At 54.0% G+C, this 21,631-nt stretch overlaps 1 protein-coding gene across 1 annotated transcript in view; it reads right to left on the reverse strand.

Annotated features, from left to right (window-relative positions):
• Nucleotides 1–202: 202 nt before the first annotated feature.
• Nucleotides 203–21,631, reverse strand: part of LOC111161328 (NADH:ubiquinone oxidoreductase subunit A10) — a 51,632-nt gene continuing 30,203 nt past the window's right edge. The window contains exon 10 of the mRNA XM_022524960.1: nucleotides 203–568. Coding sequence (XP_022380668.1) covers nucleotides 500–568 — 69 coding nt within the window. The 3' untranslated portion in view covers nucleotides 203–499. The remainder of the gene's footprint in view (nucleotides 569–21,631) is intronic.

Here is a 21,631-nt window from a genome sequence, read left to right on the forward strand (position 1 = left end):
AGAAACCCTCTGAGTCCTGGCCTCTGTCTCAGTAAAACAGACCCACCACAGCACATGGTCAGTGACGCATGAGCAAACACACGTGGCGGGTGCGGGTGTGGATGGATGATGGAGAGAAACGCCATGGAATCGGCTTTATTTCTGGAAGTCTGAAGAAACCAAGTACCAACTCAGCATGACACAGAACACAACCATAACGAAATGAAATTCTACTCATATCTGGTCTTTAATAGCAGATTTTTCTTCCCCGTGGTAACTATGGATCATTGCCCAACAGAGCCAGCAGGCTGCGAACCCTCCCAAAGCAAGAGGCCCATCCTGCACCCAGACACTCCTCAGGGAAGCCTGCTCCTGGCCGGGCCGTTTCTCCCATGGTGACACTTTCAGGTCATTTACTATCCACCCCCCACCCCACTCTAAAGCCACATGGGAGTCCATACGAGCAGGTCAGACTGGAAACCTCTTCGTTGTCGCAGTGTAGAGCGTGGAGGATGACCCGTCACTTCAGCCAGATCCACTTGTCACCCACGTCCGCATTGTACCCAGGGCAGTACCTGCGGCCCGGAAGCTGTGGGAGGGAAGGCCACAGTCACAAGGGTTCACAGGCCCACGAGCCCCAGCTCGCTGCAGCTGCTCCACGAGAACAGAGCCCCGCCAGCCCCCGTGTGCCCATAGCTTGCAGGCACCAGGGGTGGCCTCTGGTCTGGGAAACAGCATGTCTGTTCTCAGGCTCTGAGGGTGGTCATTCAAACAACCCACTCGCACCTCCAGAGGGCACTGCTTTGGTCGGCACTCTGGCTGGAACAGCACAGTCTCTCGGGAACACTCAGGTGGGCTTACTACGGGCCCTCCGCCCTTTGCCATCTACAGGACAGGTTAGGGAAGCGGACAAAGGCGGGTGTCGAATATCAGGCCCCACCTCAGTGGGAGCTCCCGGGAGCAGGGGGAGGAAGCAGACTGGACTAGACGCGGGAGGGCTGTCTGTCAGCGCAGGAGGGCTGTCTGTCAGCGCAGCAATGAGACTGAGAGGGCAGAGGTCTCCTGCCAGCCCTCATGGTGTCCAGAGAGACCACGCCATGTGGCCACAAGACCACTCCCTCGGGCAGAGGAGTCTGCAGCAAGAGCCAGGGGCCGTGGGTTCCAGGTGGCTGTGGAAGGCAGTGCCCCACAGCGCAGGGTGGGCCTGCAATGGAGCCACGCCTGGCTGGGGAAACACTGGAGCACACTAGGTTTGCCAAGTTACATATGTGGGAACAAAACACTGAATTTACTTTCTTGTATTTACAAGTCAATGTGGATAAACAGATTCGTACATACTACGTAAAAAAATCCTTCATTTTGCCCTTAAGTATTAAAGCATTTGAAAAAATAAATCAGTTTCCCTCTCCTCATCAGCACCAGGCATCCAACCTCAGCCATAGCAATGGGAGCCACTAATGGGGGCTCCAAAGGCCACTGCCGAGCCAAACAGAGCTGACGGACAGCAGGTGTGCTCTGAGGCCCTGCTCCCACGCTGTCACCCATGTGGGTCACGCGGGTTTGCAGGGGTTCTGCAGTCTGCAGAGGTGCTTGTGTTGCCAGGGACTGCCGTGAGGACGGGCGGGAGGGCTGAGCCCATGCATTTCGGAGCAGGAGACCAGCACAGGGTGGCTCTGCTTTTCAGGCCTGGGATACCCCATTAACAGAGCCACTCACGTGCCAAGAGCATTCGGGGAATCCGAAAGGAAAGCAAAAGGCAAGACCCAGCTTCCCGGGAGTCCAGAGTCTAGGGAAAAAACGGGCAAGGGAGAGGGTATCACACTCCCACAGGCCACAGGAGCACCACGGGGGAGCCGGGGGTGGGGGGTGTGATTGTGCAGCTGCCAGTGGAGAGCGGGACACTCTGGGGAAGGCCGGCACCCAGGCAGCCACACAGGCTACGGACACAGTGAGCGTTACTGTGAGAGAACACATCACGTATTCTGCTCTCTGATTCCCACGAACACTTCGACATAAGGTGGGTGCAGGGATTAACACCCCTGTCTGGCTTCCTCAGGGCTTGGGAAGCTCGGCATGACAGGAACGGGGGAGGGCAGGTGGTGGCTACAGGGAAGGTAAGCGACTAGCCCAGCTGTGGACACTGTGTGGAGGTGAGAGGCAGTGGGAAAGTTGGGAAAGTTGAGGTTGCAGAGACAAGCTGTGCTGGGGACCTGCGGGTATGCGGCCACCGCCCAGCAGCTGGGGCGGAGAAGACACCACCTGAACTGATGAGGGTGCCTGGGGAAGAGCGCAGAGAAGACGTCAGGAAACACAGACCTGTGCGCAAAGGTGGTCCGGGCATGGACGGGGCAGCTCAGGGAAGCTGGGACTGACGACGATGACGACTAATAGTGCGTGTCCTCCTGCGCAGAGGGGTGTGGCAGAGTCCCCGCGCCAAGGTGGGAGACGGTGTCAGGCAAAACAACGCCCCAACCCCCAGACCCTGTGCCTGCAAGACCTCACACAGCAGAGGGGGTTCTGCAGCTCAGCCGGATTGTCCACGCACACCCGGGGTTGGCACAGGGGACGAGAAGGTCAGACTAGAGGAGAGGGGAGACCACGGAAGCAGAGGACAGGTAAAGGGGCCGCGAGCCACAGGGTGCAAGCGTCTCCAGAAGCTGGAAGCAGGCAGAAACAGAGCCTCCTCTGGAGCGTCCACAAGGAACACAGCCGACCCACATCCTCACCTCCTCCTCCTGACCTCCGGAGCCACAAGACCACACAGGTGAGTGGCTCCCCAGGACACACATGGGAATGCTCTGCCCACGGTGAGGAAGATGCTGGGGTGTGTCTGTGCACACCAGGGGGCATGCTGATGGGGGCCCTGGCCTTAGAGGAGACACCAGCTGACCGGCTGAGAACAGGATGAGGAGGGCAGGCCAGAGGCCCTGGGCTGGCCCCCCGCCGGGGCCCGCATCTGGGAATACCCAGTAAAGGGCCACAAAGGCACAACAGTCCCAGCAGGAAAGAGAAGTGTGACTTTGCAGTGTCCCAACAGTGGGCCCACCAGAACGGGACTTCTCTTCCTGGAGGACCACCCCCAGCACTGTGTCCAGGGAACAGAGAGCTGACCGGTCAGGGAAAGAGCTCGGGAAGGCGCTCAAACGTCCCCCATGCCTGCGGCAAGCCGCTCTGTCAGCAGTGTCCCCGGGGCTCTGAAGGCACGGTGTCCCTGAGAACTGGTAGCCCTGTAAGGAAGGGCTGGTGTGTGGCAGCAACACAGCTCTGCTACGTCCTCGCACACCAGATTTTAAGGCCCAGAGCAAATAACAGCTGGCAGACCATCAGCGGTGGCGCATGGCTCAAAAACCTGCCGCTGGACTGCTCGGGGCAGCAGTCCCCTGCCCTCTGATCTCTGGAGCCTTGGGGTCCCTTTCCAGCACATTTAAGCCAATGGGGACCCTGGGGAGGGTTTCCAATTGGAACATTCCACACTGAGGGGATGCAAAATAAGCTTTTCCTTTTCCATTTCTTCCTATCTGCATCTGCTCATTTAAAAAACCCTGCAAACTACCAAAACCCAGTTCACACCTGTCCCGTGAGAAAACACCTGCAGTGTTCTGAGAAGAGCGTGTATCGTGCAGGGAGCACAGCTCGGGGACCGACACCGACATGCAAGCCTGGGCCCAGCCATCCCTTACCGCACACCCGCCTGCAGGAGTGCACCTGGGGAAAGGGCCGTCAGCCCAGCCTGCGCCTCCTCCTCTTCTCCCTTCCCTCCACCCACTTCCTGGAACATGGGTGCCAGCACATCCACGGAGAGACGGGCCAACCCTCGGGGAGCAGGACATCAGCAGGGAGAACGTGGGACAGAGCTGCTGAGCGCCTCCCGCACATAAATCTCTGGCCTTGTGCAGGAGACATAGCCACTGAGCTTAACCAAGACACGGGTGTTCTAGATCTTCTGTGGTTCCCCCAGCCAAACTTACTCCTAATCTTAATGTGTTCCTTACACAAGAAAATATTTCTGAAAAAATTCTGACTAGTGGACAGCCCCCTCTCCATGAACTGCACGATTTCATTCAAAAACTCTGTGAAGATAAGACATGAACTGTTACTCATGAAATGTTTAGAGACAGAGGGAAGTGGGGAAGGGGCAGGAGGGAGGACAGGGGAGGAGGGAGAGGGGGATGAGGGAGAGGAGGAGGAGGAGTGCATACACTGAAGTGGCCTGGAGTGGCTGCAGGGACACAGGGCAAGGGAGGAAGCAAGATGACCAAGGCTGTCTAGCCCATCAGTGCTCCCTATCTGAACTCCCACAGCGCACAGCACCCAAGGACAATGTCGCACGCGCCAGACATCCGGATTGGCGGCATGGTGCCAGGTCTAATACTTGCAGGAGCCTATCTTCCCACCTTCCCCATTTCCATTAAAGTCAAAGAGTGAGTTTACTAAAGAGAAAAACCCTGCAAACCATAAAGACACAGACTTAAAGCCCTCCTCTTCCAGGGGAGCACCCCAGCTGCCCTGTGCCTGAAATGCTGGAGAGCTGGCCTACCTGGGGGTCTCCATGTTGTGGGCCCCATGCCCCTGTAAGCCTAGCTATCTGGGCTGGGGGCGCCGCCCAAAGAGGCCGTGGCTCTTCCCCCTAAAGGCTCGCCCTTGCGGCTCCCCTCAGGGCTGTGGGGGAGGCATGCAGCCCCACAGCTTCCTCCCCAGGCCCAGGTCTCCTCCCACTGGAAACATCCTGATGGGCACGGGACAGATGTAGTCAGGGCACCACAGCCTTCTCGAAATCATTCTGTTTCCCCAGATCACTTAAACTGCATAAAATCTGTGTGTCAAAGGTTAAGCCTAATTGCAACTAACATTTACAACAGTGGGAAACATAATGGGCCTAACCCTCCTGGTAAGGAGCACAGGACAGCCTCCTGCGCAACCCCCAGCCACACACACACACACACACACACACGACACGCGCGCACATACACACACACACACACACACTGCTGGAACACTACCCCGGGATGGTACGTGCAGAACAAACTTCTCACAGGGCTGCCTCTCAGGGGCCCAGGAGTTGGGGGCAAGGAAGGTTAGTCAGTGCTAACTGCACACTCTTCATACATTCTGTATTTTCTGGCACACACACTCCTATTTTGTTTTGTCTTTTTCCCTAAAAGAAAGGCTCAGGAGCTTGTCCATGGAGCTAGACTCCAAGCCCACGTCCTCCGGCTCGGAGTCTGCCCCCGCTACAAGGCCGCCAGCCCCTCCGGCCCCTGGGCCTATCACCCCCTGGGCAGCCAGCCCCTGCTCTGTGGAGTGCTCCTGGTGAGAAATGACCCTTCGATGTGCCCTTCCAGACTTCTGTGCTTGATGTGAAATTCTCCATGTGGAACCGCTTACTGCAGGAAAAAATAAACAGATGCTGACACAAGCAACCAGAACGGGTTCTCGCTTAATGTGCACAAGACTCTGGTCCAGATGATGACGCTCTGCTCACGCCGTGTGGGGGAGTCAGGGCTCTCATGTCCCCGTGTGAATTTATGGCCTTGTGCAGGATCGGCAAACTATGGCCTGCAGGCCAAACCTGGCTGATGACTGTCCTGTAGAAACAAGGTTCATGGGCACTCAGTCCCATGGCAGAAACGAGTCCTGGGAACAGCGGGGGCAGGCCCTACAGAGCTCAACTGTTTACTCTCCGGCTTGTCTCAAAAAAACTGCTATCCGCTGCCCTAAGAGAAAGTGAACAAGGTGATGACGGGATCGGGGGACAAGGGAGCCGGGTAGCTCGAGGAGAGGCTTCAGAGGCAGCCGAGACAGGTATGTTTTGTTTGCAAGGTGATGCCACAGAGTGGGACTGCGGGTGAGTCTGACTCCAGGGAAAGCTGCCTGTCATGAAATACCACAAGCCAGGCTGGGATTTGTGCCGAGAGGTGGCTGATGAGGTCAGAGGTCACACAGGGAGACCTCTCCCAGCCGCTTCCCTCAGAACCCAGCTGAGAGCAGTTACCTTTATTCACTCATTCTCCTGGGAAGAAACTCAATTCCTTCTGCATATAAAGCACATTGTGTCCTAGCGTCCTGAGTGGCATGAATAAATCCCATTTTCTCTAACCTCATGAAATACACAGAACATGTACAGCTCGTCAGAGAATGGAGGTGCCTGAGGATGGAGGAACCGGGTCTGACCCAAGGGATCTGAGGCTTCAGGAACAGACGGGACCTGGTCGGAGGAGAGGAGGAAACAGCTTTGGCAGCAGGCCAGGCAGCAACCAGACAGTGCAAGGCACGGCCCACGGAAGCAGCCACAGTGGACCACAGCCCACCTGAACCCCTGCAGCCCTGGCCGTAGCTCTGCTGCTCGGGACGGACCATGTGAGGACACCAGACCAACCCACGCCTCCCGATGGCTACAGCTTCCCCCACCATCTGGACACCGGACACACAGATCAGGCTGGCTAGCATCTGCGGGCGGAGAGCTAGAGGGGAGGGCCGTGGGCAGGAAAGGAGGCCTGACATACTGACAGGGACGGACCTGGTTTGCTGCTGCGCATGTCCCTGCACGTGTGGGGTGACGCTCCCAGAGGCCGGCAGAAGCCCCCTGGGGGAAGGGCACTCCTGGGGGCTGCCGGTGCTCCCCTGGGGCTGAGGGACTGAGTTCCCAGCACGCGGGGCTCACCACACACCTGGCTACCAGGCTAACCCTCCCCTATGAGCCAGGCTTCTCAAGACTGACCACAAAGCTAAGACATCAAAACCCAGAAGCTGAAGCTGATTTGCAAGTGTGTCAACTGCCAGCTGGGTACACATTCAAATGCTCCTCAAGGGATGAAACAAGATCAAGGACTCATAAGCAGAGACCTCACAATGGATGGTGACCGTGGAAAAGTCTCTAGCCCTGGAAAGGGAAGATGTAACCCGTATCCAGGGGAGAATAGATCCAGCCAACTCAGAGGTAACAAAGATGGGAAATTAGAAAAGACGCCCACTGAAACAGCTATTATAAAAATATTCAGTACGCTCAAGGAATTAAGTGAGAAGTGAAAGTAATGAGAAAACCAGAAAACATAAAAAGAAACAAACTTCTAAGGTTAAAAAAAAAAAAAAGGATATCTGAAATAAAATTCCACCGGCTGGGTGTGCTGCTCCAATGTGCCCACAGTATCAGCTGCTGCCCGTGTCTACCAACCCGGTCACATTGGGCCATGTCCCCACAGAAGGTGCCCATTCAGCCTGGCCCGGGAGCGGCAGAGGCTCTAGGCCCTCCTATTTCTTCAGGACATGGGACTCTGCTGACAGGTACTGCTGGCCCCGGGCCACCCTATCAGCCCGGCCAGATCCACCTGCACTGTTGATATGCCTCCCTCCCTCTTCTGTCCCAGGCGTCACATGGCACCCAGGACTAAGGGCTTCCCTGCACCTTACATCTTCTCTCCCCTTGACCCTTCACAGATGTTTCCCCAAAAGTCTCATCAATATCTACCCGATCCTATCTTGGCTGCTGCTCCTTGGAGAACCCAAACTAGCACAATGGAATTAATAGCATATTATATAAACATGAGAAAACCCCTGTGAACTTGAAGACAGGACAACAGAAACTATCCAAGATGAGGCACTGAGAAAAAGGCCAAAAACAACTGGACAGAGCCTCAGCGACCTTCAAGAGTCCCCAGAAGAGAATAAGAAACATCCAGAGAAATCATGACTAAATGTGTTACAAATGATATGGAAACAATGGACTGCTCATACCCGAGATGCTCCATGAACCCCAGGCAGGATAAGCACAAAGAAAATCACCCGGAAGCACGTGGTCACCAGGTGGCGGGAAGTAGTGATAAAGAGATGAAAAGAGGGTCTCAGAAGCAGCCAGAGAGAACAGGTCTCTCAGGCACGGGATGGCACACAGCAGGACTTCAGACTTATCCACAGAAGCCGTGTGGCCAGGGGTCCAGGGGGCGGTCTCAGGGTGTCAGAGGAAACAAGCGGCTAGCGCAGAAGTCCATGCTGTGCCGCCATCTATAAAAATGAAACGCAAGTGCAGGTGACTTTTTTGAGCAAGAGCTAACAACTCATTGCCAACAGACCTGGGTGGTGGGAACAGTGAAGGCAGGAGGGGACTGGGGCTACGGAGAGGTGTCATACAGAGGCCTGGGCCTGCACGGAGCGCATTGGACAGCATAGCTAGTAGCCAGGGTGAAAGGTCATGAGAACAGCTTCCTCTAAAGATAACTGACCATGGCAGAGGCCAGGGGACCTGGACAGAAGTCAGCTTGCTGTGCGTGGGCTGGCAGGATTTGACCAGCCGCATGTGAGCAGATGCTGGTGAGGGACAGACATGTACTAGAACAGCCCGGAGTGTTCATGAACATGAAACCAGATGGTGTAGTTGATGAGTCAGCAAAAGAAATAAAACAGAAGAGGAAGATGGTTGACCAAGCCAAAAGAAGCCAGGAAAACAGAAAGGGAAGATACAAACTCTGAACCTCACTTGCTACGGGACTGAAGTGTTCCCCGCTTGAGGAGACCTCGCCTCTACCCAGCCCGTCTCCCAAGGCCAGAGGGCGGTGGTGAGTCACTTGCTCCCGCAGGGCCCCTGGGGGCCGATGCTCCGGTTCTGGCCAAGAAGGCCGCCGGCTCTCTCAGCCCTGCTCACCAGCCAGTGCGGTCCTCCTCAAGCACCACCTCTCCTGGAGACGTGCGGCAAAAACCGCTGCCTTGTGAGGAACCACATCTCTGGGAGGAGCGTTCCAGAGGCTCCAGGACAGGGTGGCAGGAGGCCCCAAGGAGGAAGCCAGCCCTCGCTCTGGCACACGCACCTCCCGATCCGGTGAGTGTTGGGTTCTCAGGCATTCCCAAGTGGTCCTCTGTGAGCAAACAGGTGACCGGCTATCCCGGCCTCTGCCTCGTCTTCGTCCTTTCCCACGACTAGCTCTTCTTGCCCAGCTCCTGCCCCCTCCTCCCGGAGCGCCCTGACGCAGACAGGGTGACGGTGTCCTCTCTTCCCCCTCTCTCCTCTTGGTGTCCAGGGCAGTCACTCCCCTGCTTGACGCAAGCAGGCAGTCACTGGAATCCAAAAGCAGCACTGTCTCACGCGCTCTGATGCCATGAGGGGCAGGTGGGTGCTATCTCTCCTCGGAAAGGCGTCAAGTGACCTGCCCGAGCCACCTGACTATAGGCAGCAGGCTGGACCCTCAAGTCTCAAGTCCAGGAATATCTTCCACGACCCCGTGTAAGAATCCGTTGGGTTAAACTGCAACTCCTAGCATATGCTAACTTTGGGAAATGATGCAACAGCTTTGTCTGTCTCACCCGTGTGCTGCCTTCATTTTTACTGAATTCCATTCCTTCCCTCCAGTGTTCTGTTCGCCCTTCAGTCGGTATGGGTGGAGCTCTGCGCTCCGGTTTCTAGCTGTGCTGGGCCTGGGCATGCACCAGCGCCCAGCCCCCACCTACGCTGGCCTAGGGGTGGGCTCTCAGGGTTTCTCCACCCCCTTTCAGGTTTACTGCAAAGTCCTGTTGGGGAACTTCTGGCTCCAGGCAGGCGTGTCAGGTGCGCTCACAGATGCTCACAGCTCCTCAGCTGAGTCCTCCCGGAGAGCTAAACTAGATGTGTTAATACTGGCACCAGGTCTTTCGTTGTGGGACTGTAAAAAGGGGAATTTTTAAAAAAGGATCAGATGAAGCCCTGCCTGGGGTGGGAAGTGGGCTGTAACAGCTATGATGGACTCTGCTTTTTCCAGACGCTCTGAGGAGCTCAAACGGCTAAGGAAGTCTGCAGTGACTTGGGGATTCCAATGTCCAACTCTATTATCAATTATTACATATAAATGCTAATAAGCTCCAAGAATAAAAATGTTTTATTAATTTTAAAGAAGAACGTTATAGAAATTATTTAGTAAAGTGACTTCTTTGATGTACAATGTCCTCAATTTTTCATTACTGCTAAGCATAAATTCAGTCTAAAAACACTGAAATCAACCCCCTAAAATCTTATTTTACCAAAGACAATTTTCAGAAGCCATCTTTTTAAGAATAAATGTCTTCTATTTTTAGCACAAACACCACAGCCTGTTAAACACATCCGTATTTAGCTGCCAAACCCACTGCCCTAAGTATCACAGCACCATGCACTTTGCATGACTCATGTTAGCTGTGAGTGGGAAAGCTCTGACTCAAACCCCTGTTTAAAGACCTGAAAACAATATTCTTGCTAGAAATTCTCCAACAGCAGAACAGAGGGCACACACGGCGACATCCGGGCACCTGTGGTCTGCCAGGCTGTATGCGAGGACGGCACCCTGTGACCCGGCGTCAGCAGAGCCCAGACAGCACGTGGTCATCTGCAATCACAATCAACCTGAAGCACTGGGTGAGAAGTCCATGTCTGACACGAACTGCCCTGCCCCAGGGACGCAGGTCATCTTCCACACGCGGGAACCTAAGCAAAGGGGCATGCGGACGGATGAGGAGTGTCAGCCCCGTGCTCAGGAAACAGCCACGTTAGCGTGTCCTCCAGCCCGCGAGCAAGGGGCAACCGCAGACACCATGCACTCACTCTCATTCAGCAGAACAATTTCTAAACAGAGAATCTGTAGTTTAACACAAAAAAACAGGTACCAAGCTAAGTTCTGAGGCCCGAGTGTCGAGCGGAGTCTAGTAAGCTTTCTCCGTCAGCTCGCTGAGGCCAACGACTCCAAGGCTCTCCCATTACTGCGAGTGTGGCCTTACCCAAGAAAGCCCCGCGGAGGCAAGACCACACAGTGTTGACATAGTCCAGTGACAAAGCACCACTCTTCTAGACAATGCTAACTTGGGACTGAGACAAAAACAACTTGAGATAGTAAAGAAATAAAAATAGCAGGAGAGAAAGCAGGAGACTCTGTCGTCCTGGCAACTGTCTCGGACACGATCAGATTTGTGGAGGGAGCTCCGTATCTTAATAGCATCTGGCCTCCCTAAATTGAAAAGACACCGAACCAGTAAAGCGGAAACCAATTCACAGCTTGTCTGCCCCAAGGAAGGACTGCACGGAAATAAGAAGTAACCCAGTACAGGGTTTGAAAAATGACTTTAAAAAATTAGTAGACTGCTATGCATACATCGGCACTCACGTGAGTGTTCACAGGTTGTGCCAACGATAGAATAGGGGCCGAGTGAACGGGAAATATATGGATAAATAAACTCAGACTCCAGACACTCGTGTCCCTCTGCAAACATCACTTCAGGAGAAGCCTGAGACTGCCCAGGCAGTCACCTGGAGTATGATGGGATGGGTGCCCGAAAACCACCCTGACTCCAGCCAGAGCAATGAGAGAGCTGAACTAACACCAGGGTCACAGGATCAACAACACAAAACCAAAATTTAAAACTCCTATTCATATGGAATCTTAGCGACTTTCTGTTCTCAAAAGGTCTGTCTTCACTAGTCTGCACCCCTAGGTCACCAACACAGCCAACCGGGAAATGCTCACAACACCCCCCCCCAACCCAGGGACCCCGAGCCCAGCTGTGCATGGCATCCTCCCCTGCACTACCCCAGCCTGTTGTGCACAGGGACTCAATGTGATGGGATGGAGCCTGGTCCGTGCCCTGCAGGGAACCTTCCAGCCTCTGGCTCAGACAGCCTCTCTGCAGCCCATTCACACTTGGGAAGAGTAACAACCCGCCCTCCCAGACAGCAGCTAGGAGCCGAACACAGCTACTCAGAATTAGCTGTCCTTGTGCATGGCTTCCCGGTCAGGCCAGCCTCTCTACTCTCACCCCTGCCCCAGGGCCCCTTGTCCCGTACACCCCGCCTTCATCCTAGCCAGCCTTCCAGAAGGCCTCTCCTTCTTACTGCCAACAAGCACGAGGGCATCAAGGCCCTACAAGAATCTGGCCCGTGCTGTATACCTGCCACTCGCTACCAGAATGCATTCGCCAGCCAGGACAGCATCTTCCGAACCATTACCCTGAACTTCTGTCCTCCACATCTTCCCACATTAGGGAGGTGCCCTGAGCTAACCAACCTCTGAGCCCCACTGTCTCCCTAGCTCTGAAATTCACAGCAGAGAGCTTCTTGTAGTCAATGAGTAATCCCAAATAAAGCCCACAGACCACCTTAAATTTTGAACTGACGAAAAGTCCTTTCTACCTCTTTCTTTTCTTTCACATAATACATGACCCACCACCCTGCCTTTAGCCTTCACAAAGCTGTTCCTTCTCCCCCAAAACTGGGGAGGGCCCTCGTCTACTTGGCAAACCATCATCCTTATAATCTTGAGATTCTTGACACCTGACACTTGAACCCCCACCATGAGCCCAGGAACTATACCATGTGCTATGCTCATGCGTGTGGTGCCCAGTGGTCAGCGAGCCTGCAAGGCACAGGGACTGGGTCTGTCCCCGCATCCTCTGCATGGTGTCTGTGTGGGCTGTGCAGTGAAAGGGCACCAGCTGACACTGGCACAGGACAGCTCCCAGGAAAAGGCAGTTCTGCAGTGACAAACTCCATCCTTGGTGCAGAGCCTGAAACTGGGCCCGACTCCAGGCCATCAGAGCAAAAAGGAAACACAGAGCCGAACCCTTAGCCCATCGGCTCCCGAGACATGGGCCACTTCTGGGGTACAGGACTGCTATGCCCCAGGACAAATGGTAGCTCAGATCCTACAAGGACAAGCAGAAGTAAAAATCACAACGTTGAAGGAAGCAAAATGAGCCAGGTGAACCCTGTGACCTGGACGCATGCCACCCAGACTTGGGCCCCGGTGCCATGAAGCCTGCCCAGCCATGGGAGGACATGGGATCTTCACCCCAAGGGTGTCCCTCAGCTCAGGCGGGCAGCGAGGCTCTGGCTGGGGGACCCAAGCCAGGCAGCTGGACACAGCAGCGGGGTCCCTGGCTTTGGGCCACCAAAGCCAGCTTCCCTTCAAGCTGACCCTCCGGACACACTGAGGGAGGCCAGCTAAGGGGCAGGGGTGCAGAGTCCATGAGTGCTCACCTGCACAGCCCACATTGCCACTGTGTGTGTGGGTGAGCACTGCCCTCCCATCATCCCCACTGACTGGCTTCCAAGAGAAGCCACAAAGGCAACAGGACCCACAGAGACACACCACCACCATGCAAATGTGACACCAGGAACATTCCGTAGCTGCAGAGTGTGACCTGTCAAGACCTCTTTCGGGAACCTCTACCCCTGCCCCCAGACTCGTTAGCCATCAAAGCGCCTGTGGACACCATGCTACACACAAAAACCTTTCTCTTATGCAAATGTAAATGCAGGAAGGCTAACAGCTACAATCTACCCTTTGAGCCTGGGGCTGGAAGGGGCTCCAGCGAGATTAACTCAGGAACACGAGGCTTCTGAGGCAGCAGCCCGTGTACAGGCTGGCGTGCATGCCCCGCACTGACCTGAGTATGCTAAGCCCCACACCTCCCCACAGGTAGCTTCTCTCGCTGGCCAGCCGGCCCTCTGGCGGCCATGTCTCTTGCGCAACAAGAGCCGGTCTACCTGGGTCCTATGGAGCAGTGCTCCGCTCTCCCTCAGGGTGGCTCCTCCCGCAGAAGCGGGGCGGGCTCTGTGAAAAGACTGTCCAAGTCCTCCGGGAGCAGCCATACTTGCCTGCAAGCCGGGATCCTTTCTGCGCCTCCGCAACCTCTGGCTGCCCTGTGCCCTCTCCCTCCCTCCCTACGTGCTCTCGCTCCTTAGCCCAGCAACAGACTGAGCCTGTCTCAGCCTTTAGAAATAAAACAACATGCCAACAAAATATGGGAAAGCCTACTTCTATCATTCTATCCAAACTCTCCTCCTGAGGTCCAGCAGCCTGCCCTGCCCATAGCAGTGACGGGGTGTGTGTGTGTGTATGTGTGAGGGTGGGGTGGAGGGGTTGGTTGGGGGGTAGCGGGGGCAGGGAGTGGGGGCAGGGAGGAGGGGAGAGCAGCTGTGGAGGGAGGAGCAGTGGTGGTGGGGAGCAGTGGCGGGGGTAGCAGGGTGGCAGCTGCCAGCCTACCATCCCACCTTCCCAGGCCAGCACACTATCTGGGGAGGAAGAGGCAGGTCCTCTGTGACCAGGGCACTTCTGCTCCCCGCCAAGCCCCCTGCATGGAATAGGTCAGGGTCAGTTCACAGCTCTGCCAATGGCACCTGTCACTGTCACTGCAGAATCTACTCAAGTGTCATGAAAACAGCGAAGTCTGAGTCTGACAAGGAGGCCCGGGCTGCAATCCTCCCAGTGAGGGAGCAACTGTAAAAGGCTGGGGGGGCATCCTGTGTTCCCAGCAGTCCTCATGCTCTTCAGGCTTGGGACAGCCGCTGCCACGAGTGCCCCTGACAAGGAGGACATGGCCGACATGCGGGTTGGACCACAGCACCACTCCAGTGTGCAGACAGGGCAGACAAGCATCTGGGGTGACAGGCTGTACCCTGGAAAGGGCTCCAGTGAGCCACCCTTTCTGGGTTCATCTAGTTCATCAGCGAATTCAGTGAGCATCAGGCTAACAGGTGTCCACAACTAAGTGTGCCTGTGGCCCATGAACAAAGCCATCATTCTGACAGCTTCTGTTCTCACAAACTCTGTGACTCATCAGCTCAGCTCGTCCCTCATGATCCAGCCACTGAAGGGGACAGGTCCTGGCATGCCTGCACTTGCTCCCAGCACCGCACCTACCCCAGGGTTAGAAGGAAAGTAAGGAGACAAACAGCACACCCACCCCCGTGCTGCGTCCCTCCCTCAAGCACCCCCTGTTGGAACCCTTCCACAAAAGCTTATTTAGCTGTAAACCTGACACATATGAACAGATCCGACTCCTGGGAAAGGGCAAGCCCATCATTGCAAACGGGGCCTCTCGGGTAAGAGAACGTAGCTCACCCTGGGAGTCACAGCCATGACCCCCCATCTCTCACCAAGACTCCCCAAACACCCCCCGCTTCTCTGCCCCCACCCTAGAACCCAACACAGCAAGCACATAATCTCTGCACATAATTCAGACCCGATCACTCTCAAAACAGCGCACTGGCTTACAGTCTCATGAAAAACGTCACCCCAGGCTTCACAACGCTGCCTACAGCCCCCACCCCCAATCATGCCCCGCTAGCTTCCACGTTCACCTCCAGCCCTGCCTACACCCCCACACCCCCATTTCACCACGGCGGGCCCAGCCTGCCTCCACCTCCAAAGCCCTGCCCGCAGGTGTGGCTCGGTCACCCCTCTCTGCAGCACACTCCTGCCCAAGATCAACTTATTCCTGCCCCATCCCACTTCGATGCCCTGTTACATGTAAACTTACGGCCTGGACCTCCTTCCCCAACCGGGATGCAAGCTCCTTGAGAGCAACACTGTTTTAGCAACCCTGATATGGCCCCGATGCTGACAACAGTGCCTGGAACAACAGACTTACCAAGGGACAGGGAAGTAAATGCAAAATGGGGAGGTGACAGTTCTGTGCAGTGGCAGCAGTGTTAAGCTTACCAGCAAGTGTTCAGGGTAGACTGTCACTCCTGGAAATCACTTAGTGCCCACACAAAGTCTGAATATGGCTTCTGGACAGGACTCTCTGATGCTAACAGGAGACAGAAAGTCTTTCATCAGCCAGCTCTCCTTTCTTGCCTTGAGGGTCGGGGATTTAATGAGTTCTCTGTCCCAGGGGCTCACCAAGCAAACACCTGTTGAGCCTAGAGAGACAGAGCTTCCAACTCAAACCCTCCCTAGTGCAGCTACAGGCAGACCCAGCACCCAAACCAGCTTGCAGAGCATGGAGAACACCACAGCGGCTTTCTGTTTCCAGCCAAACAACAGCCCCAGAGCCCTGAAAGAGCTCTTGATATAAAACATCTAGAAATGCTTTTAAATGCATTGCTGAGCTCTGTAAAAAATCACAAAGGTTAGAAATGAAGAGCAGGGTGAAAACCAGAGTGGCGCGCTGAAGCCTCAGCAGCCCTGGGGACGTGAGAAGAGCTGCCTGGAGCCAGAAGGCAGAGTTGCCTTCAGGGCGAGGTGGGGCCCAGGGAGGGGCGTCCTTACCGAAGCACAGCTCTGAAGGGTAGCAGCCCCCGTGGAAGGCAGAACGGAAGAGAGCCTGGGCCCTGCAGAGACCTCCGCTGCCATCTGGGGAATTTACAGCCACGATCTGTCCTCACACGGGTCTGAGGGTTCCAGCTGCACTACCTCAGGGGCCTGCCCCTGCTGGTCGTGAGTCTGGGGGCTGGCAGCAGCAATCAGTCCTTACAGGATCCGGACAGCCAGAGCTGGTGAACAGCGTCAGATGCCCCAGTTCCTGAAACATCTGGGGGCACACTCACCCCAAAAGAGCATCGTCATTTCTTCAAATTCAAATTTAACTGGGGATCCTGTATTTAGGAGGGACTCTCCTTACGTGTCCACGGATAGAGGCCCACAAAGCATGAACTTAGTGTCACAGTTTCCAAAACACAGAAGGGAAAAAGCCACCCCTATAGGTAAGAATCAGAGGAAACAATAAATGATAAAGTCTGGATGATCCTCCAAACCTGGTATTACCAGACAAAGGAGAGAAAAAACTGTATTTGAGATGCTTAAAGAAAGAGAAGCTATTGAAAACATAAGCAAGAAATAATATCCCATCCACAAGAGTCAAAAAGTGCTGGTGTAAGTAAAAAACAAATTTATACCCCGACCCAAAATAGCAAAGACAGAAGGAGCAGAAAGATCCTAGAAGAGAAAGGGAGACTATGACGTTTAATTAAAAACAAAAGGTCCGCACACTGCTCCCGCTTGCAAGAGTCAGAAGTGCCATCCAGTAACTCCTAACCGCGAGTACCAGCAAGTTCAGGATCCACCATAAAATATGCAACACACGTAATGGATGTATTACTCCGTGCAGAGCCCACCCTCCTGCTTCCCAGTGTCTCCACAAGCACGCTGCAGATACATTTTAAGTTCCTCGTGAAATCATGAGGTGCAACTGTAGTAATTTCATTACCTTTATTACATGAGCCAGGTTTACAGAAACTTCTCATGCTGTTGGTGGAGCTTGGCTAAAACACATTTTCAACATTAAAAACATTTTTTTCCCCTAGAAAATGAGAAACAGCCTAGCAGGGAAGTCATCTTCCAAGGGTCTCTGCCATAAAGGCAGCCACCACCCCACGCGTTCCAGGAAACAAGTAGCCACAGAATGTGCTCTGCTCCAGCATCAAACAATTCCTCCTCTTGCAGAAACAATTCTTTGAAATGTCCCCGCGCTGCTCACTTGTCTCCCAGCAGCAAACCCACGAGCGCATCAGGTGTCTCTGAGGCAGGTCAGCTGTGCCCGCTGCTCCCTTGAGCATCTCTAGACGAGAGCTCTGCAGCCTGGCTAGGGACCCCTTTCTGGGAGCAGATCTCCCCAGATTTCCCCAGCAGCTGCATGTGAGATCGACACAAGGCCTTCATCGCTTATCCCAACACCTCCCACCACAGGCTCTCTGGGGGACACTTGGTAACAACAGATGTCCAAACAGAATACTCTGCGAATGAGGACAATTGGTCACTACGATTTACAATCTATCTAATTCCAATTTACCGTTTTTTTTTTTTTTGAAATATCAAGTAACTGAGTTTCCTTTAAAAACATCGGCACTCCACTCCTCTAAACGTTCACACAATTCCCACTCAGCGGGCACCTGCAAAGCCTACGGAGTGCATGGTCACTTTCTGCAAAGGGAGCGGCACCCACATGGCCGCAGCCAGGGTGTCAAGGCCAACACCAGCAGGGACGCGGGGTGTGTGTGTGTGGCCTGTGACGTGGTGGGAACAGAGCTTCACCTCTTGGCAGACACAAACCTGGGCTAATGCTGAGAAAAACATCAGAAAAACCCCACCTGAGGAATGGTCTATAAAATCCTGACCGTCTTCCTTATAACTATCCTAAGGACCGAACACAAGGAAATGAGATAGTCACAGCCAAATGGAGTTTCTGGAGACGGGACAACTCAGTGTCATGTGGTCCCTGGATGGTCCACGGATAGCCCCTGGATGGGGTCCTGGAATGGAAACAGGGCACTGGGGAGACTCAGGACATCAAACATGGTATGGACTCAGTGAACAGTACTGCACAGATGCCGGTCTGTCCCCTGCCACAGTACACCACACCCACGTAAGACGTCAGCAAGGGAAGTAGGGTGTGGGGCACACGAGAACACTCCGGCAGCTACATAACTTTCCTGCAAATCTAACACTGTTCTAAAAGTGCTTCTTTAGAATACTTAGACATTTTTAAAATTCTTTTTTTAACGCTTAGAAATTTTAAAAATTAATTAAAAATTCCAGCATTTCTAAATATTTCATTAAAATTTTAAGTTCAATAGAGTTGATTCTCTAAATACTCACAAATTTAAAAGTAAGACATTAACACACAGAACATAATAATGATGGAAAACTGCCAAATTCCCCCAGCATGTTTGTGATTCAAACGGCTAACATACTTAGCTTCTAAGGGACCTGTGCAGACAACACGTCACTCCTGAGCCACCAGGAGAGACAGGCACCGTGTGGAAAACACCCGTGCAAAGGCACGAAGGCAGGGAGGTTCCAGGTCCCCAGGAGGAAAGCAGAAGAGGCAAGCTGCCAGTGTGCCTGCAAGAATGCCTCCCCAGGGCCCGCCTGCCCCCGCAGGGGTAGCTGTGAGCCCAAGAAGCCGCAGGGGAGGGGTCGTTGGAGACAGAAGGGCAGGTCAGGACCCACCGCACAGCAAGCCCCACTAACCGTGCCCTCCTCGGGAAGGGCAAAGGGCAAGCAAAGCAGACCTCACAATCCTACACTGGGCATCCGGTGCTGGGTCTGTGGATGGCCTCCAGTGACCCGCTGGAAGTTCATGCCTGACAGAGACAGCACCTGCCTCCTCTCAAGGTAAGAAAACGCTGTCCAGAGTGTCCAGCTATCTTTACGATAACTGGTGCTTAAAGGGAAGAAAAAGAAAGCACACAGGAAAACAGGACTGAATGATCAACCATGGAAGGACTAGGAGAGAGCCGGGCAATTTAAATGGATCGAAAAGAGGTCCAGATGGTGCAGTTACCAGATAACCTTGTGATGAGTGTGTTCAAGTGATGAGGGGACAAAATAATTTCAGCAGGTCACTCGACATAATAAAAAATGGAAATTCTAGAACCAAACAGGACTAGGATTACAATTAAACACGGAAACAAGGACTGGCAGGTCTAGGAGCCGATGAGAAAGAGCTGGGAAGATGAGCACCTTGGAAGCTCCACAAGAAGAACGTGCCCGGCTGAGGGTCATGGAGAAACACATGGAAACAACAAAAGAGCATCAGGGCACAGAATGTGCTCGAAGGTCCCCATGGCTGACTGGGGCCCAAGAATGGGAGTACTTGGAGAGGGGTGCAGGCCACACCTAGCAAGAGGTCCTAGCAAGTCTTCCGAAACTGGGACAAATGTTAGCCAAAGAACATTAGGAACCCAAGCAGAGACAAAAGTACAGACGTGTGTGTGGGGGCGCCGGCAGGAGCTGGGACATACATGTTCACTGAGACACATGAGCGTGGTGTGAAACGGGTCACACATCGGCTACCCCAGGAAGCACGTACCCCAAGGCCATGGACGCCAGGCCCCTCGCCACATGAGAAGCCTACGAGTCGGGGACAAGGAGGCCAGACCCCGTTGCGCCACCCTGGGACTGTAGGACTGCCATGAGCTCCGAGTTGCTGGCCCACGGGAAGCAGAGGTAATTACAAGTGTGTGGGTGAAGGACAGGAGCCTGGGGGTCCGTGGCCACACAGCCAAGTAAGTGAACGTGCAGGGAGAAGAGAAAGCGCTGGCTTCCTGTGGGGTAAGAAACAGCACTGGGGGAGCAGTGACAGAGCTACGAAGGCAAAGTCTGGCGACCGTTACATTAATATCCGAGCCACTGAGTGTAAGCCCACTGAGGAGATAGTCCTCCCCGCTGAAATATTGCTACATTACAAGGACTAAAAGAGCAACTGTCAGTGAAGACAGCCCCTCTGCCAAGTGATCAGAGTCAGCACAGTCTGAGCGCAGGCCCAGGGGTGCCCTGGGCTGAGATGACACGATGGATTCCAGGAGATTCCTACAGAAAGGCAGGCGTCCGAAGCCTGGTCCCGGCAAACAGCAAACACCACCAAACAGAGGGCCATTTGAACACGGCCTGTCCTGTCCTCCTCTGAAGTGCCAAGGACAGCCGGAGGGACAGGTCAGGCTCAGAGACCAGCCACACACAGGCCGCTCTCCTGCATCTGGTCTTCCTGCTCTCCAGAACAGCTCTGGGACTGTGGGGGACCTCAAAGGGTCTATAGATTAGAGGTAGGAACATAGGAATGTGAACTTCCTGGCCTTGACAGCTGTGCTGTGGGGGGGAAGAGAATGCCTTAAAGCCACAGTTCTCTCCTTAAACCAGATTCTGGGCCCCATCCCTAGGAGGTCTGTGCCAGAGAACTGGCATGGGGCCCGAGAGCCTAGGTCCCCACAGGGCCAGGCGGGGCTGCTGCAGGGGCCCACTGAGAACCACCTCTGCACTGCCTGCGGCTAAGAGGGCATCTGGAGCGCTCACCATGGCTCAGCAGATGGTATGTTCTACTCTCGTTCATTCTGTAAATTTGAAGCATTCCAAAATAAAAAAACAGATAAAACAAGGATCCTAGAGACCATTTTTAAACTTAAGAATTCTTATTTTTTGTCAGCTAGGATTCTTCAGGCTGTAGAGTGAGAGCATGGAGAGCAGGGGGGACAGGGTGCAGGGGAGTCTGGGGCAAAGCTGCAGGGGCACGGACCACAACAATGATGAACACTGTTGTCTCCAGGGCCCACAGTGCTTGGAGAAGTGAGACAGATGACAAAACAGCACAAAAGACAGGAGCTGGGCAAATGAGGAGAAAGCCCCAAGACCCCTGTTCTGGAACTAGAGACCTAGCGCACCATGGACAGCAGTACATCGAGGATGGATATTTAACTACCTGACTGGCTACTAAACACTACTAAGAGAATGAGAGCTAGGAAGTGAACAGAGGAAGGAAGCAGAATGAAAACAAACAAAAAACGCCTTAATGCAAAAGAGGGCCAGAAAGGAAAAAGAGCAGGTAAGAAACACACAAAACACGGAGTAGGAGGAGCTCCTGAGACAGGAGCACAACAGCAGCTGCACTGAGTGTGAAGAGGGAGAGAGTCTCAAAACGCAGATGGGATGAAAGGCGAGGCACAACCATCTCAGGGAGCACAGCGCCCACCGGCAACACAGACATGTGGAAAGGCCACCGGCAGAAGATGGCATAAGACGCCACATAGCTAGTGAAGAAAGCAAACTTTGGGGACAAGCGCTACCCACAAGGGAGGCTTCAGGGCACACACAAACAGCACACACACCCAACGACACGGCCTTGGCATGTGCAAAGCACAATGGCAGAGAACCATGGGAAGGAACCAATCCACCAACAGTGGCGGACTTGCACATGCTCCACCCAGCAGACCCATGGGGACCCAGACCAGCCTGGGGGAAGGTGACGTGAGTCACGCCCCCACAGATGTCACCTCAAGACTCCAGCAGGATGCCACACACAGCATAAGTGGAAGGGGCACTCTCCTCGAAGACCACAAAATGTCACCAAATTGACCAAATGCTGAGTCTCAATCACATGCAAGGATTGAAATTATACAAATTATGTTTCTTTTTTTTTTTTTTTTTAAGATTTTATTTATTTATTTGAC

This window comes from Enhydra lutris, unplaced genomic scaffold (assembly GCF_002288905.1).
Source record: "Enhydra lutris kenyoni isolate GAN:26980312 unplaced genomic scaffold, ASM228890v2 scaffoldscaffold1, whole genome shotgun sequence".
NCBI lineage: Eukaryota > Metazoa > Chordata > Mammalia > Carnivora > Mustelidae > Enhydra > Enhydra lutris.